The following is a 17,812-nucleotide window of genomic DNA, read 5'->3' on the forward strand; positions in this document are numbered from 1 at the left end:
GGTGATATTTGTATATGTTTATTGCACGTCTGTAATGTCTGTGTGTTTTAAAGTGGTATGAACATCAAAAACTAAATATATAAAAAAAAGAGAGTGAATATTGGACTCACATGCAGAACTCGGCTAATGCCTGATTCAATTCCCGCGCAGCTGCATCTGCCACAGAATCAAAGTTCCTGCTCCAAATGTTGCACTTCTTTACTGCAGTGGAGTTTCCTGACAGCTGGAGTCACTTTTCAGATTAGGAGTTTACGAACAAAACACATGATTACTTCATGAAATGATGTATAATGCAGAGCTACAGGAGTCCAAGAGTATCAGACTGTTCAAATGACCAACACTTTTCCAGCTTCAGTGCTTGTTTTATTCATTATTAATAAAAAAAGAAACATAAACTATTATATGTGTAAAAATCAGACTGATGTTTCACAGTGTTGATAACAGCCATTTTGAGGGTAAAGGAACAAACGCTCACATTCAGCAACAGCATCACGACAACAGAATCCAACCTTTTTAAGGTTTCTGTGGCACTTTTCTACTTGGCTTTTTATAAAAGAGGGAGACGTGGTATTTGAAGAACACCTCAGAACACAGTTACTGTACTTTATAATACACATGTACACAGCACAGTCAACATGGCAAAAACCGACCTAATAAACCTGCTACATTTAAACTTGGAAAACTATGCCGTGGGCAGGAAGCTACCGAGTGGGAAAAAGAACAAATACAAGTCAAAGAATGAAAATTGAATTCTGTTCAAGGACTTTTTTTTCACTCCAGAGCAGCTTCAGCAGCGATGAGACACACACACACACACACACACACACACACAAAAAGGAAAGTGCAAGTAAGAGCTTCAATGAGAAACATGTGCTCAATTGTTTTCCAACTCAGGGTCAAAATGTAGCTGTTACAAAGTTTCTGGCATTATCAGGGAACTGCAACTAACTGAACAACCAACGTTACATGATTTCTGAAACACACAGCTTTTAACACTTTACATGATTAAGGCATTTTATATGGCAGCTGCCTTTAACACAAAAAAAATAAACAATAATACAAGGCCTACAAAGTTTGTTTTTGAGTGCTGCGTAAAATGTTCTGGGCTATTTCTGCAAACGCTTTTGTACAATTATGAATTTTAGTCTTTTCTGCAATTCCTGTGCTTATTAATAACATGTTTTTATGTCTTGGTTTTATGTTACGGTCACATACATAGAAGTTGAAGAGATGTCATGTTGCCTTTGTAGATTATTGAACGCTTGGTTAAATTTTATGGTCAGTAAATTAAGAACTGGGTCAGTAGGATCTCTCAATTCACCCTTCCTTTTAGTTTTCATTAAAACACAATAGGTGTTTAGAGATGAAATGTAATTGTACACTAGATTTTCTTTTTTAATCCTTCCAACAAATGAAAATCATTTTTTACCAATTCTTAAACACTGGCCCTTTAAAATATCAGTGAATATCAGTTGTAGAAAGTCCAAAAACACACCAGTGTTGTGCAAAACCTATTTAGCACATTGGAAAATATTTAAAATGTGCCTTTTAAAATGCATTTTTGAAGATAAACGTGAGGATACATAGTGCAGAACTATAGGTAAAAAAAAATCATGACTTTCCCAGAGGCACTCACTGAAGAAGGCTAAAAAGTAAAAGGTGCTTCATCAGCCACGCTGACTTACCATGATGGAGGTGATGGAGGCTGCATTGTCAAGTCTCTGAACACATTCAGCTTCCAGGTGACCTTTAAAATGTGCGAGTAAAGGGTGAAAAACAAAAAACAAAAACTGTGTGAACAAACCAACCTCCATCCCCCAAAACTTAAAACACCAAACCACTAAAAAAAAAAAAGCAGCAAATGGAAGACTTAAACTCTTTTAAATTTAAAACACTCAACAAAATATTTGTTATAAAAAAAATGGCAAAAGGCTACAAAACAGTTTGAAAAGAGGACTGCAGTTATATTATATATATAACGTTCCTCTGGAATGTTTTCTTCACTGTGTAAAGTGACAGAATAAGGTCAGTGATTTTGGGATATGTTGTTGTTGTTTCTGTTGTACGGCTACATATCTGGCGTTTGTCTCTTCATATCCCCTGTAACTTCAGTCTGACTGACCGTTCTGGCAGCCCTTCAAATACAGGTCGTCCTGTGACAAATGTCCGTCAAAGCTGTCCATGTAGAGGCTGCTGGTGCTGCTACAGCTGCTGCTCAGGAACGTGCCGACCGCTCGGCCCTGGCGAGCGTGACCCACGGCATCGCTGAACACTTTGTTGATCTGCTCCTCTGACGGCATCCACCAGTCTGGGTTTGAGGCACAGTGCATCCGGATGAACTCTGATAAAGAGAGGTTGAATAAAAATAGCGATTACAGATATTTATATTCCAAATTAAAGAAAGTTAGTTTTGATGGTTTGACACCTTCTGCATCATAAGTAACTGTTTCTCCTGCTAAATCGCCTCGAACGCCGCCCAGGTCAACACGGTCCGCGTCAGGTGTTGAGGAACCAGGCTAACCTGATGAGAAGTGGTCACACGCCATAGATGGACTACAGCAGAGAATAGGAATCTATATGAGCAAACCCGAGTGAGAAGGAAGGAAAGGACACATGCAGAGGATGTGGGACCTATGGATGCTTTGAAACCCAGCATCCAGACTGACAAAGACCAAAGGGCTGAGTGAGGAGTGAGAGAAGATATGGGGAGAAAAAGCAACTGTGGTCCCTGTGGTGATAGGAGCATGAGGAGTTCAAACTGGGAGAATGTAATACAGTGTTTCTGTTACTATTTTCAGTCTCTTTTTTAGCATATTTAAATGTGGAATATCCGGGAAATCATCTTCATCTTCTATATTCATACGACTTGACTTATAACTTGCTTGATTCTTGCAAAAATGACTTTAGACTTGCTTGAGATTTGCATATGAGAGACTTACTACCATCTCTGATATGTATACACTATATTTAATATTTAAATCAGATCCCAGTCCACATGTAAAAAAAGCTTAACTTCTTTCCACATATTTGATTATTGTCAAACCGCTGTTTCAAGTAAATGAGCTCATAAATAACGAGTGGTCATTTGTTGGATGTGAAACGAGGGGCCCACAGATGAAGAGCATTTAAATTAGTGTAAATAATCGTCCAAACACTTTCAGACTGAAGTAAAACCTGGATCAACGTCGTACCTCTGAGGCAGCTGACTTTGACAGGGTTGAGCGGGCGCCTCTCCAGGCCCGGTTCCCCTGAGTGGACTGAACGCTTTCTTTTGCCCAAACCACAAGAGAACTTCAGCTCGTCTGTGGTGAAGATGTAGCGTATCAGGTAACGTAGCAGCCGCCGGCCGTCTTTCTTAGAGGAGTTGACGGCTTCGTCCCACTGCTTATTAGTGATGAAAAGAGGATAGTTCTCCAGGAGCTGTTTACTGCCCTGCAGAGAGGATGTGAGCATCAAGGACAGTTCAGGTTTTTCCGTGATTTTACCGCACTACCAGTTCAAGCTTGTAATTTGAATTCATAATGCAGCCTCATGTTCACTCTTACTCCAAATCTGACTGCACTGTCTTATGTTTTATCATCTTTGAAATGGGCTTTTCAATGATGCGTAATTTCGTGTGACTGATCTTTCAGGCTACGCAGGACACCATCTAGTGTCAATTTTGATAATGTGCCACCACATTTTCTTGGTTTCAGAGGCAAAAATGTAACAAAAATGGCATAAAAACATTTTTATGCGGGTTTAAATGAAAACACCAACCTCGAAGACTGTTTGCCGTTCTTCTTCCTGCAGAGACAGATTTCTTTAAGTTCATATATTCATGACACAGAGATTAATATAAATGAATTCATTACTAATATTATTTCACACAATGTGATAGTAATTATAACACACACACACACTTTACAGAGCTGTGACTGTTGTAAGAGAAGCTGCTTCTTCACCTCTGTGAGCTGCTCTTCTGGCATCGGCTGGATCAGCTGGTTGTGAAAATCCAGAACAGTCTTGAAGTAGTCGAGAACATTTTGACAAGGAACTGTATTTTTTTTAAAAAAACAAACACACACAAACACAAAATAATGTGACCAGGAAAGCAAAAGTTTCCTACAAGCACAAATACAACATATCTGATACACAATTAAACAATAACTGAAGGAGTCTTTTAGTAAAGCATAAATAGTTTGATTGCTTGTGTCTGTTCATGTTAAGCTGTAGCCTTACCTTTAAGTTTCCATAGGTGGCACTATGGAGTAGTAGGGTAATGTGAGATCAAACATACTCGAAGATCACTTACATTAAACATATGGAAACACATGCTTGATTATTTTGCAGTTTGTGTTTGTTTATGATGTAAACAAAATTTACAGGGATGTAAATTGTATATTTTTATTTCATCTTCTTATTTCCAGCTCAGCTCCTTGAGTAAAGTGTTACACTCATACCGTTTAGCGCAAAAAATGTGCCATTGAAACCCACTGAACCTGCATTATTTTTCTTCTATTAAAGCACAATACATGCATATTATTATATCTGGGTGTCAATCTTGGCTTTCACTCTACACCAGATGGTGTCATGTTTGGCCATATTCGGCATATGGAGAAAAAACATGGTTCCACTAGGTGGCACTGTCACAAGTTTTTACTGCTAATCATTGATATATCCGAGGCTGTAATAATTTAACACAGAAAAATACTTTGCATGAAGTTTTTTTCATCTAAAAGAAAGGTTAAAATCTTTAAAAAATGTATTAGTATTATTAGTATATAAATATATAATGGTATATAAAGGTATATAATGTATAATTTTTTTAAAAGCGGTACGCGTGTGACTAATATTAGACCCGGGTTAAATGGGAATCTCACACAAAGCATTGATTTCCAGGGGGGGGGGAATGAACTAAAAGAAATGAAAGTCACAGACATGAGAGAAGAGGGAAATTAAATCAATGGTGTACGAGCGGAAGACAAATATCTGAGGTCAAGCAGCAAAAACAGTGTTTGTTTACAAAACAGGCAGAACTGAAGCTTCCCACTGTTTCCAGGCAATCGATTAACTCCACGCATGTCAAAATGGATTTTTCTGAATAAGCACTTGATGCACGTCACAATCAGATGACTTATTTTTATGCCAGGGAAGTAGTCATTTCTAATTAGAATGATTTTATATCGACGATTATATAGACGATTTTCCCACCAAAAGTTAACAATCTTGAAAAATCCACCCATTTTAGTGAAAACAGTTCAGCATTGCTGAGTAGTTAATAAAGAACCTGAACCCTGCGAGGTCTTTGCTTTCATTACTCCACCTGGGATGTTCTCCAGCTTGTTGCGGAGCTCCTCGTTCTCCTGCTGCAGAGACAGCACCTCCTGCTCCAGCTCCAGGCAGCGTGGACAGCAGTTCTCCTCCTCCTCGTCCTCCTCGGGCAGCGTGGACGACGGGTGGCCGTAGGACTCGGATGGAGTCGGCGAGCCCCACCCTCCCATGGTGTGAGTTGGAGGAGACGCCCCTGAACCGGGCTCAGCTAATGGACACTGCTCGTCCCCCAGACCTGCAGCCACATGCTGCACCTGCTGCTGCTGAGGCTGAGGCTGAGGCTTTGGGCAGAGGTAGTTCTGTAGGGAGTCTGTGAAGATGCGGAGAACGGCAGAGGTCTGTTGTTGGTTGAAATGGCTTTGTTGAGCCTCCTCCTCTGGGTCTGTGGTGGACGAGCTTTCTTCAGGTTTGGCCTTCCCTAGTGAGGAGCAGTGAAGCCCCTGAGTGTCTTCCAGCTTGATGTTGGAGGTAAAGGAGGACGAAGGATCCAGGAGACGGCCATTGTTGAGGAGGCCGAGGACTCGACTGCACTGCTGTGCAAAGGCATCCAAGATGAGCCGGTTTTCTGCAGCAAAGAGGAGAAATCGAGGTTGTAAGAGACTGTGAGAATGACGTAAACAGAATTAATCTCATCTAGATATCAGCCATTGTTTTCTCCACCAACAAGGTTATGATTCCGGTTATGAAACGTTTTCTGTTTGTTTGTCTGTTTGGAGGACGGATTTTGATTACATTTTCTGGGAATGTAGGTTAGGGCCTAAGGAATGAATGATAACATTTTGGTGGTAATGAGGGAAACTAAGTGGCTGTGGCACAGGATTACACTCTGTGAGTGCTTTCTGTCATGATATAATCACATTGGCTTGTTTGTCTTCCTCAGTGATAAAGGTAATGAAAAGATTCAAATTTAACCTTGGAATCAGCAGCAAGACAAAACACTCACCAAGGTCTGGGCAACAGAACAATAACAATGTATATATCGCAATATGATTTTCTTCAATATCAATATGACAAACACTCTATGCACTGTGCAAACACCATCTGAGATGTAACAAATAAGTGATGCAAGTGTTTTTATGCTTCAGATCTGAGAAATGTTTCCGAGCTTTAACATGTGATGGTTTTTTTTTTGCCCATTAAAAGAACTGGTTTCTTTAACACTCTTCATGAGCAAAGCTCAATATTTCTCAACATTTATTTAACATCTGACTGGTTCAGTGAGAAGCTGTTTTAGAGCCTTTAACTGTATCACAAGTTAACTTCATCAGCAGATTGTGTTTGCTCAATTATGGTGAGAAGGAATAAGAGGACGTTGCACAAACTAGTCAGACGTAAAACATAATTGACTAACTCATATTCTTATCTATCTATCTAGATGGAAAGATTTTTCCCTGCTGCTCTTTCCTAATGTTCTTCCCCCATCTATCATCTCTGAACTATAACGATGCTTTTACTGCACATAAATCAAAAAGTAAACTGAATGAATCTAAAGCTGGTAAATAAATGTAGATTGGTTCAAACATGTAGTACATTTCCCTGGGAAATGTACGGTGAAATGAAAAATGGGGCAAAGGGAAGCAGAGCCCCAATGCACAGTGACGGAGACAATGTGAATGATTTTTATGCTTCACTAGTTTCTGTTTTCCTCTTTTCTTCTTCTTTTTTTAACCGCGTCTCGCTGAGGCAAAGCTTTCCATTACAGTAGCAACGCGCTCAGTTCGCTCTGGTGTTTATTGATATAAATGTCGGCCTGATTGTGTCGATTCATTCAGATGTCAATAAACTGTGAAGTCGGAATATCTGTTGTGACCAAACTCGGCCAAGCGGAGGAAATGTGTGTGCAGCTATTGTCCAGAAAACATGCCTCTGTGTATGGTTTCCCTGGCAGTCTGGGCACGTCTCAGTGAGATGATCTCACACATACTTCCATACACTGATTATCAGACCACTAGACTCACACAAACACAACAACGCGCACAAATGTACACACACACACAGACAAAATGACTTCTCGACTACAACTGCTGCGTTGCCACTCGCTCAGACGTGTCTATCTGCCTGGTGCAGATGTGTCGCATTTATTAATATGCGTGCTGTCTCTGTTTACCCGTGGAGATGTATCTGATATCATTCCCCTTCACCCCGCCGCCCCCCCTCCTCTCCTCTCCTCTCCTGTCTCACCAGCTCTGTGGCACTGTGAGCTGAGAGCCTCATAAAATTTCATTAAAAAACAACACGCTCTGCAGAGGCAAATTTATGAGCCCCATTTATTTTAATCACAACTCTTTGGGAACGGCTTTTCAAAGCAATTTGTGCTATTGTGTGCCGAACTGATTGCCAAGTCCCCAATGTTTCTCTGCATGAGGACAACATCAATGGGGTTTTTTTGTGTGTTTTTTGCTAGACGGTATTTGCACCCAGGTGTGTGAAGCCGTTAATGCTGTCTGCACCTGGGATTGGCAGCCAAGGTTGGCATTTACACCCACATTTTGAGTCACATGGAAGAAACTCAGGTACAGGGACTATTCTGACTCAAACTTCTCGTAATCCAAACCAAACTGGCATCAAAAACTGAATTTATAGAAGATAAACTCACAATAATAAGTCAGTAAAGTTATAACTGGCAGGATGATTTATTTTGTGTGTGTTATATATCAATGCTTCCATAACAACTAACAAAACAAGGTATCACTTTAGTCAAATAGCCAAATAGCTGCCATGTGACTATTTTCCTCTGGGTGCAAAAAGACACTCTGAAAAACATTGGCTTTCCCCCCTGTAAGCAAGCAGCATTGTTACCTACAGACACCTGGGTGCAAATATCATCAGTCTGTGATATTATGTTGCTCGTGCCTTGCAGACAAAACACTTCAATGTGTCATTTGCTGGTTTACGGAGCGATGGGGTGTTTGGTAGGGATTACGGCTTGTGTTATAGGAGCAGGGGAAATATCAGTTTGTGTTGTTATTTCACTCAAACCTGGGGTTTACGCTTACATTAGTGTGCACAGATTGAAGGGGGCTGAACTGCCATTAAAGCACTAATGCACACATTTGCCCGCTCACATGTAGGCGAGTTCCAGAAAGGGCCACAGTGCAACCTGACTCATGGTGAACACTTCATAAGTGGCAGCAAATTGAGACTGTGCTAAAACACAACAATAAAGAGATTGACATCTAATTAGAGGATTAAATAATTAATGTTGAGACAAATTCTGAAAGTGCCAGGATTTAGGGTTCACAGCTTTCATGTTCATGTTCCCATGGACTCACGCCCTGCACACAGGAAACACATTTCTACCACCTCAACAGATATACAGGCTTCTAATGAACAGCAGCAGCTGAGAAGAAAAAATGAGCAGGGAGTAATGTGTTTCAACAACACACACATAAACACAATTATGGACAGACAATTACCCACTGTAATTTTTGCACATGCACACTGGAGATTCAATCATGGCTGCTCTCATTACAGCAGCAAATCAATCACTGCTGACAAAAAGGAAAAAGAGGAGAAAAGGCGGAAGACAAACATAAATCTCAGGTGATGTGGAGAAAACAAAAGAGACAATGCTTCTGCTAATTGGACACTGGTGTGTTTTCCATTCAAGTTCATTGACTCTTAACTGAGCAGCAAAATAGCCCAAAACACGCACATGAATCGGGACAATGTAACGACATGTGGAAAAGAAGAAGAAGAAGAATCCACTCTCATCCCACCCACTGTGAACAAGTTTGAAACCCACCTGAGCTGATGCCGTGGGTGCAGTCTGGAGAGAATCTGGGCTCCGCTCCGCCGCCGCTAGCGCGTCGCTGCTGTGCGTTGTGAGACGCCGCCGCCGCCGCCACCGTGGTGGATGTCGGGACTCTGCTGCTGGGCCTGACCTCACATGGGAAACGCTGCTGCTGAGGCGGCGGGTGATGCTGTTGGCTGCTGCTGCTGATAGCGACGCTGGTTTGGTGGAGCGGCTGCAGGCGCTGCTGCTGCTGGTAATGACGGAGATGGAGCGGCTGGAAATGATGAGGCTGCTCGGGGTGAAAAGTGAAGTGATGTCCGTCGCCAAACAGAGGCACCTCCACCACAGCGGACCTGTCAACGCGCGACTTGCCCGCCGAGCGTTTGCTCTGGAAGATCTTAGTAGTGCTGAACGGACCGCTCTCCTCTCGGCACATCTTCGGGGCGCACGGTCCTTCATCTGCGGGCTGCATCTCTCTCTCCATCCCGACAGCGGATGGACGGATGGGTGGATGGATGGCTGGCTGCAGGTGGCTGTTGTTGCGCGCCTGTGCGGTGTGACAGGCAGTTAAAGAGAGCAGGGAGATCAGATCCGTCACTGTCTGGCTTCGTTTCTCTCTCACACACACACACACTGTGTGTGTGAGCTAAGGATGAGCCATTTCAGCTACTGACAACCCGCAGCTCCAATCCCCAGATACTGAGACTCCTCCAGAGGGAAATACAGGCGGGACTTGTGCGCCACTGCCTCCTTTGTAGCCCACATCCACGTCCACGCAGCCATCAACGCGCAATTTGGCAGCTGAACAAGAAAAAGATTATAGAGCTTAATATAGCGGCATAATAATAATAATAGTACAAATGAATATATTAAAATGGCATGCAGAGTAAATAAATGGTCAGAACGAGTAGTTATTAATTATAGAGTGATTCAAATAACTGGCCAAAAAATAATGTCATATTAGAAATTAACTAGCCAGTAACTAGCTGATGACTTCCCACAAACCAGCAAAAGGCTAAATAACATATAGAATCTATAACTCTATACATAAATCTAAAACTGGTCTATAATTTTGCTATAACTGACCTTATATGTGAAATCATTATCTTGTCTTGTTGCCCACAGGCTTAGAACTTTGCAGCGCCACAAGGGGGCGCCACATCTATGGGTTATAAAAACAACCACAGAGGGCTTTTATTATTGAGGGAGGAGAGGAAAGTAACCTGCTGCCATTAAAAGTTTGTGGTTTTCAACAGGTTTTTGCAGCCGTGTGATTTGAAAACACACGTGCAAGTGTTGGGTCAATATTTTTCTCAGTGTGTTGACTTCAACGTGGCAGCGAGCCAATAATGAAAGGCTGAATGAGTGAATAAATATTGAAACTTGAAGTTTGAAGCTGATTATATGAATGCGTATGTGGAGGTGTGAGGTCAGTGGCTTTGAAAATGATTTTACGTGTGTGACACATGACAGTAGACTATATATCTATTAACAATTTAAAATGAGCTCAATGGCCACAACAAATTGTATAGACTTAGTTTATTTGCCATAATTTGCATTTGTGGTTTTAGAAGCAACAGGGAGGACAAAGCACTACCTGGGGCCCTAATCTGAGTCAGGGGTCCTGTTAAAAAGCGGACTAATGGTCAACGTCCCTGATTTTGTAAGGCTGGTTTTCCTCTAGAAAGACAGTAGGGGGCAGGCTGGACAGCCACGCAAACTCCCCACAACAAGCCATTTAACCATCACAATTACTCAGGAGCTATGCAATTGGGGTAAAATACTGCTTAGTTCCACTTTAATGTAATGGGTTTTTTTTATGTTTATGTAAGGAAATGAAAGTGTTTGACATTTAGGGGAGCTTATTGGCAGAAATAGGTCCTTTTTGACCTGGGGCCCCAAAGTCTGGGGAAACACCCCTGTTTCAACTGTAGTCTCGTCCACCAGGTGTTAGCATTTCACATTAACATACTGTAAAAGCAATACTGTCCACAGACACACAGTGAAATAAGAATTATGTATTTACTCACTTGAGCAGTCAAGCTGATATTTGCCTGAAGAATTAAAACACATATATAGTTAAGAAGTTGGGATGTTTCGCAGGATATTACATGGAATACAAACATTTGTGGCGACTATAAAGCCTGAATGCTAAACGCTGCTACCAGGCTAAATTGACCCTTAACTGTGACGCATGCGCAAAACAAAACGTCCATTATAAAGTTAATGCAGTTTGTTAAAAAACACTATTAATGGCAAAGTATAACTGTTGAAGAATAATTATATGATACACAAAGACATATACAGTATCTAACGGTCAACGGAACATTACGGAGCCAAACTCTTTCTCGAATTTTCCGTAAACAGGTGAAAAAGCCCCACCCCCTGTGCTAGACACCGGAAGTGACGTAATCAAAGCGACAACGTAATAGTGAATAATAAAAAGGGTTTTTTTTTCTACTGGAACTAACATCCTTGTGTAAATCCCTCAATTTGATAAACAACAACAAAAAAGCATCATTATGAAAAATGTTCCCCTAAAATTTGTCTCTGATTTATTTAAACTATATTCGATCTGTCTGTGATTTTCATTGTGCTGTTTGGCATCAATGTATACCTTGTTGATTCTATACTTCAATATGGCTCAATACACAAACAGATTATTTTTAGTTTTACTTTTCCTACTTTTACAAATCACCTGGATGTCCATTTAACATAAATCACACTGTAGGTTGTTCCCTTCCTTAAAATTATAACAGTAAATGAAATAAAAGTAGACATTTTTGTTTCAAAATGGAATACAAATGTATGTTAATCTTAATCCTGACTCATTTCCTCAGATTAGTCGCTTCTGTGTCTCCAGAGCAACAACATCTCTCTGACCTAAACGTGACGAATTCAGATATTTCACGCATGTTATCTTGGGCACCTTCACGGTTTATAATGACGAGTAATTACTGCCATCACTTACCGCTGCGCGTCGTGAGCGCGCACGTCCTGTTGATGGGGGGGGTTACGTGCGCGCGTAAACACCCATAGAGAGTCACACAAAAGCAGCAAATCTCCAGTGGAGTGGACGCACACAACTCCTGCTGCAGCGGCACGAACACTTCAGCTGCTCCACGGCCACAGAGAAGGAGACAGAGTTTGGTTCTTATTTTGCCGAGTTTGGATCAAAGGAAACGTTTTCAAATGAAGGATTTAGTCACGTGCACCTCAGCAACTTTGAAGAGTGAGAGGATGAAGGTGACATAAGTTTGCGCAGAGTTTCTCGCAGTAACTTCATCTCCATGAAGAGTGTGTGAGCTATAATAACCCGGGCTGACGCAGTTTAAGACCGTTCACGGTGTTAAAAGTCCACAGGACGCGGGTTCGGGGGGGGGGGGAGCGTCCAGCCCACTTGCAGCGGCTCGCCGGGATGGTGCGCCTGCTGAGCTGCCTGCTGCTCGGTTATCTGACCTGGAATCTGCGGATATCGGACGCGCAGGGAGAATACTGCCACGGCTGGCTGGACACGAATGGGAATTATCACGAGGGCTTCCAGTGTCCGGAGGACTTTGACACCATGGACGCGACCGTGTGCTGCGGCTCCTGCGCGCTGCGCTACTGCTGCGCCGCCGCGGACGCACGACTGGACCAGGGAAGCTGCACCAACGACAGGGAGGTGGAGAACACGGAGTTTGCTGCGCGTAGGTTCCCACTCTCTGTTTTCTTCTGCGCTTTTCCACACAATTCCTCTTAAAAGCGCTCTGATCTGGCGTCACTGCAACAAAAGGTCACACAAAAAGGCACTTTTTTCCTTTTAAAGCAACATAAAATTGATAATGTTTAGTCCTAAAAACGCACCAAATTGTGCGCACATTTATTTTGATCCATGGGAGACAACAAAACGTTTAGGTAAAGGCACCAAAAACGCCCCACATTTACACATAATTTCCATCTGATTCATGACAGGTTTGATCTGATTGAACTTTAGGAAGGTTGTCCTCCACAGAGAGAAACAAAGACACTTTAATGCCTTGCTCACTGGCACTTATTAAGAGCCACATATGGGTATCCAAAAGAATCTGCTGCATCACATTGGTAAAAAAGACGTTGTGATTCATTTATCAAACATCTCTCTTGGGGATGTGGGACTTAGTAAATTAGTCAAAAATGTTATATTGTGCACACATTTAATTTGGGAATTGGCTTGTGATCGTTTGTCATCTTTAAAAAAAACTGTCTCCATGTAAAACACAATCTCCACCGAGGAGACAACTTTAACACGATGCTGTAATGCTCTCCTCCTCTCTGATGTGTCCTAAAAGGAGAAAAACGAGTTCCCCGTTTCAAAACTTACCTCTGTTTCGTGAAACATTCAGTGTCCTTTTTAAATGTGTGCACGTGTTTCACTGAATGTCTGAGGTCTGAGGTCCATCCAGTATTAATCAAAGTGTCCAGTTTCCAGAGTCCGATTTTTATCTCGCTTTGCGTCGTTTGACCTCGGCTCGCTGCAGATGGTTATCAGCGTCCAAAGGGAAGATGGAGGCGCTTCTCCTGACGGCCTGTCACTCACTCAATGCAATGTGCAATTCTTCAAGCACATACATGTCACAACAAAAATGTCAGATGCATCACAGTCAGCAGGGACAGTTTCCTCGCACAAGGCTAAACTATATCCTGAAAGCACAAGTGAAGAATCCACAGAAGCTCATTCAACAAGCATCAAACCAATAACAGGCCACTTTAAGCCAAAGGTTTAACTAGTTTTCTTTAAATTTCCCAAATGGTTAAGCTCTTAGGTCTGAGGCTGAATGTAATTTCCTAACACCCCCCCCCCACACACACACACACACTAAAATAAATAAACATTGGTTTCAAGAGAGCAAAAAACAGCTTCATCGAGTTGTAACTGGAGACGTTTGAGTTTTCAGCGGGAATGTTGTGTTTTCGAAAAATTAATAGCATAATGAAGGTTAAAAAAAAAAAAGCACAATTAAATGATCAGTATCTTGTGGTAACATAAGAGAAGCCTTTAAAGATGTACTGTACATATGTTCATATATATCTGGTTAAAAGTGACCTTACATTATCCAAAAAAGTCTCCAGCACTCTTTAAAACCATATCAAATTTCTATTCGAGATAAGGAACCGTTTAATTTGGGCACCATAAGCTTTACCGTCTATCATTTCCAAAGACAAAAACATCAGAGAGAGGTAAGAAATATCCAGTACCATGTGTCGTCGTTTGTTTTTTCACATTATCTTGTGGAAAAAACAAAAAATTGTTGAGCAGCACCACTCGAGGCAACAAAACAACAATTCCCATTATCCTACGCTGCTTCCCAATGTCGCCAAACTAGATCTTTTGATTGAGAGACCCAGAAATGACATACTGTGAATTGAAGTGTATGAACATGTAGTTAATACTCTTCCTGTTGATGCTGACCTCCCCTCAGAGCCCATCTACGTGCCCTTCCTGATGGTGGGAAGCATCTTCATCGCCTTCATCGTGGTCGGCTCCCTGGTGGCCGTCTACTGCTGCACCTGCCTGAGGCCCAAGCAGCCGACGCAGCAGCCCATCCGCTTCTCCCTGCGCAGCTGCCAGGGCGAGACCATCCCCATGATCCTCACCACGGCTCCGCCGAGCCTCCGCGCCCCGTCGAGGCAGTCCAGCACGGCCACCACCAGCTCCAGCTCGGCCGGAGGAGGAAGCTCCATGCGGAGGTTCTCTCTTGGGGGTCAGGTGCAGCAGCAGCAGCAGCAGCAGCAGCAGCAGCAGCAGCAGCAGCAGCAGCACAGCTACCTGGTGTCTGCCACCATCTCCTCCTCAGCCTCCACACCTACACACACGCCCCAGACTCTGCCTCCACCACCTCCTCCTCCCTACATGTCCCCGCCGGCTGCCATGTCAGCGGGCATGCAGCACCCGCTGCCCCCCACGCATGCACAGCTGCAGCCTCATCAGCCGTCTCACCAGAGCGCCGGGTTCCTGTTGCCTCAGCAGTACTTCTTCCCCCTGCAGCCCGACGCCTTCGCTGCAGCAGCAGCCAAGGGCTTCGCCGACTTCGGCCAGAGCTGACAGTTCTCCCGTGAGAGGAAGTGAGAGGGATTTATGACATGTCTAGCTGGAGAGCGTGAGCTGGCGGAGGACGAACGCACCACCCGTGACACAGCCGGGTGGTGTTTGGGTGGAGACCGCAGCCGGCTGAGCGGACACGCAGCAGCTCGACAGCAGGACGAGTGATTAAGTGCAACGAGCGCGGCTGTGGTTGAACATGTGGCCTGAAAACGTTTCCTGGTGCCTTCTGCAGCAGCTCGGGAACCCCTTCAGAGTTCAAACGCACCCATCAGAGACACCAACAATCTAACGCACTTTTATATCGTATTGTAAACAGAATTATGGTGGTCTTTATTTTGAATCCACACTGTATAAATCTCGCCCAGTTTATCACGTTCCTTCCTTCAAAGACTCTGCTCACACGCGGTGAGATTTTTACTGGGAATCAGGGAATTTTGTTGTGGGTTTTTTTTGACAATCGCAAAAGTCCTGATACACAACTAGGGCTGGGTATTTATTAAACAAATCCAATACAGTCACAATATGGACTTCAATTCTTCAACGATACATTACACATTTGAGTAAAATGGTTTAGTTTTAGCTGGCCTGGTCAACTTCCTGCTCTCATACTGTATTTATTCCGTGCACCGTCAACGTTCTCATCTCCTTTGGTCTCTGGTCTTAACTCCCTGCCCACGTTAGATCTCAGTTACTGAGATGGTGCTTATTGGCTCCCTGACGCTGATGAGATGTTCTCTTTTAGGTTCCGCAAATCCGATACCATCATGAGATCATGGTTTTCGAGATCAGGTAAAAACCCAGCCCTAAGTTCAGTCAAGAACACATAAGTAGTGAAGTTACGTCATTTAGACGTGTATATATACAACTGTAAGAGATGTGGACTTTTATATAATGTGGCACAATTTTTTTTTAAGAATAAAAATAAAAATGTCTCTTGGTTACTGTCGCTCTGCTGTGACGAGAAGTCAGTGGGACAGTGCAACATTTCAACATGACACTCACGTGTCCAGGAGGACGCCTCACTGTCGCTCAGACAGACTGACAGGAAACCGGAACCCCCCGTCCCCCTCCCCGTCTCACTACCTGTCGCTCAGTCTTGCGCCAGACTTCACAGCAGGAATGCGGTGCTGAGATCAGTCATTGTCAGTGTTCAACGAGCATGGCACGGTCACAGTGTTAGAAACAACTCGTGGCCCAGAAAACAGAGGTTTGGGTTGCGCCGACAGGTAGAGCAGAATCTCCACAAAGTCGAGATCATCTGTTTTATGATGATCTCGACTGCGTTCGGTCCGAGGACGTTTGCATCCAGAGCGTCCCGCTTTCATCTTTTATCCGCCCGTCACACAAACACAACCCTCTGTGATTAGTATTCATCAGATTTCCCAGGTCTTGTTAACACTTGCCGAGCGTCACATTCCACACTCTCTGCTCGCGAAAAAGAAAACACAGCGACTCGTGAACATGTTTCCGTGACACTTCCTAAATCTTTCGGATCGCTCTAATCTTCTATGCCTTTGCCAGGCTTCAGAGAAAGTTTCAAATGTCTGTTCCCCAGGTTATCCAGGAAGATGGAAGTCTCTCCCATTATTATTCCTCACACCGAAGGCTCTCACTTTTACTTTAACTTTAACACAGTCGTTACTTTTGTCCTTGGAGTGTCACTGAAAAAACACAAATGGTGCTTTCAGACAGACGCGGTTCTGGTTCTGGCCCCATTCTGGAGTCTCAGAACCTTGGGGCTTTCTGAGTTTGGGAGGAACCAAAGTGGGAGGACCTTATTCTGGGTTACTCCAGTGGAAGTAAACAACACCGGCAAAATCTACTTCCCGCTTGGGCCAGTTCAAAATTAGGTTCGGGAACCTAAGGGCTAAAAGTTCCAGAAAGTCTCGCTGTTCAGCAGTTTGATGGCATAAACTCTTACTCCCCCCCCCCCCCGCCACCCTCTCCTGCACTGCTGATGTATACACACAAGCGCTCCCACAATCAGGTCTGATAGTATTTCATGACAAAACTAGTTTATAGGTAAAGGACGCAGCACACAAACAATATTGCGTTGTTTCTGTTGACGAGGATCGAACAGAGGCAAAATAACAACTGTAAATAAATCACCAAAAGGAATATTTCATATTTCTTGGTGCTTTCACAATAAAAGCTCTGACGTGGACAAACGCGGGCAGGCTTTTAATGTGAAGCCGCAGTGAAAGGAAAACCACAAGCGTCTTAGAACAAGACAACAGCGTCTCTCTCTGCAGGGAGTCGAGGGACACGAGGGGATGAAACGGCGGCAAACAGATCCAGCAGCTGCTCTCGAGCTTGCGGTTATTTTTTTGACGGACACCTTTATTAGATGTAAACGGATTACGCAGATGCTCCTCCTGTTTTACAACCGACCGTCCACAGAAAACCCAAAGATATATGATTTACAATGATGTCAACAAACACAGTAGTTCTGCTTGATAAATAAGGTAAAAAAAAAAAATGCTCTGGATGTGAAGTCGGCGTCTACGTGGTTCAAGTAGGAACATATTTGTGTCTGTTTGGGATCAGGGATGAAAGTGGAAGGTAAACATGGTCACAATAATAAATAAGGACTCTATTCAAATAATTTCCTTAATTGCAGTGTCATGTCTCTCCCTGCCTTTTCCTGTTTAGGGTTCTCTGTCCTGTTTGTCGCCGAGGCGATTACTCCGATACACAAG

General features: G+C 43.2%; 2 protein-coding genes across 3 annotated transcripts; one reads left to right on the top strand and one right to left on the bottom strand.

Annotated features, from left to right (window-relative positions):
• Window positions 1–148: 148 nt before the first annotated feature.
• Window positions 149–11,432, bottom strand: LOC131472081 (BEN domain-containing protein 4). 2 transcript variants are annotated; one of them, XM_058648937.1, is made up of 8 exons: window positions 11,080–11,432; window positions 9,059–9,850; window positions 5,306–5,878; window positions 3,945–4,036; window positions 3,760–3,786; window positions 3,192–3,432; window positions 2,426–2,553; window positions 2,234–2,341 (listed from the first exon to the last, which is right to left on the bottom strand). In XM_058648937.1, the coding sequence occupies exons 2-7, from the start codon at window positions 9,531–9,533 to the stop codon at window positions 2,456–2,458; spliced, it is 1,506 nt and encodes a 501-aa protein (XP_058504920.1). In that variant the 5' UTR covers window positions 9,534–9,850; window positions 11,080–11,432; the 3' UTR covers window positions 2,234–2,341; window positions 2,426–2,455. The 2 variants fall into 2 exon arrangements, with proteins under 2 accessions (XP_058504919.1, XP_058504920.1); XM_058648936.1 differs by lacking the exon at window positions 2,426–2,553 and having other exon boundaries at window positions 149–2,341; window positions 11,080–11,429.
• Window positions 11,433–11,984: 552 nt separating this feature from the next.
• shisa3 (shisa family member 3) lies at window positions 11,985–16,059 on the top strand. Its single transcript, XM_058650489.1, has 2 exons — window positions 11,985–12,738; window positions 14,491–16,059. Exons 1-2 carry the CDS (start codon window positions 12,468–12,470, stop codon window positions 15,111–15,113), a joined length of 894 nt encoding a protein of 297 aa, XP_058506472.1. The 5' UTR covers window positions 11,985–12,467; the 3' UTR covers window positions 15,114–16,059.
• The last annotated feature ends 1,753 nt before the right edge of the window (window positions 16,060–17,812 follow it).

The sequence above is a fragment of the Solea solea genome, chromosome 14 (genome assembly GCF_958295425.1).
Source record: "Solea solea chromosome 14, fSolSol10.1, whole genome shotgun sequence".
In the NCBI taxonomy this organism is placed as follows: Eukaryota; Metazoa; Chordata; class Actinopteri; order Pleuronectiformes; family Soleidae; genus Solea; species Solea solea.

What these genes read in the sequence shown, in the direction of transcription:
- shisa3 (XM_058650489.1), top strand. Translation starts at nt 12,468, where the DNA reads ATGGTGCGCCTGCTGAGCTGCCTGCTGCTCGGTTATCTGACCTGGAAT. An exon ending in GAACACGGAGTTTGCTGCGC is followed by an intron (nt 12,739 to 14,490) that starts GTAGGTTCCCAC and finishes ACCTCCCCTCAG; the next exon opens with AGCCCATCTACGTGCCCTTC.
- LOC131472081 (XM_058648936.1), bottom strand. Translation starts at nt 9,533, where the DNA reads ATGGAGAGAGAGATGCAGCCCGCAGATGAAGGACCGTGCGCCCCGAAG. An exon ending in AACGGCAAACAGTCTTCGAG is followed by an intron (nt 3,433 to 3,759) that starts GTTGGTGTTTTC and finishes TCCTCTCTGCAG; the next exon opens with GGCAGTAAACAGCTCCTGGA. An exon ending in CAAAGTCAGCTGCCTCAGAG is followed by an intron (nt 2,342 to 3,191) that starts GTACGACGTTGA and finishes TCTCTTTATCAG; the next exon opens with AGTTCATCCGGATGCACTGT.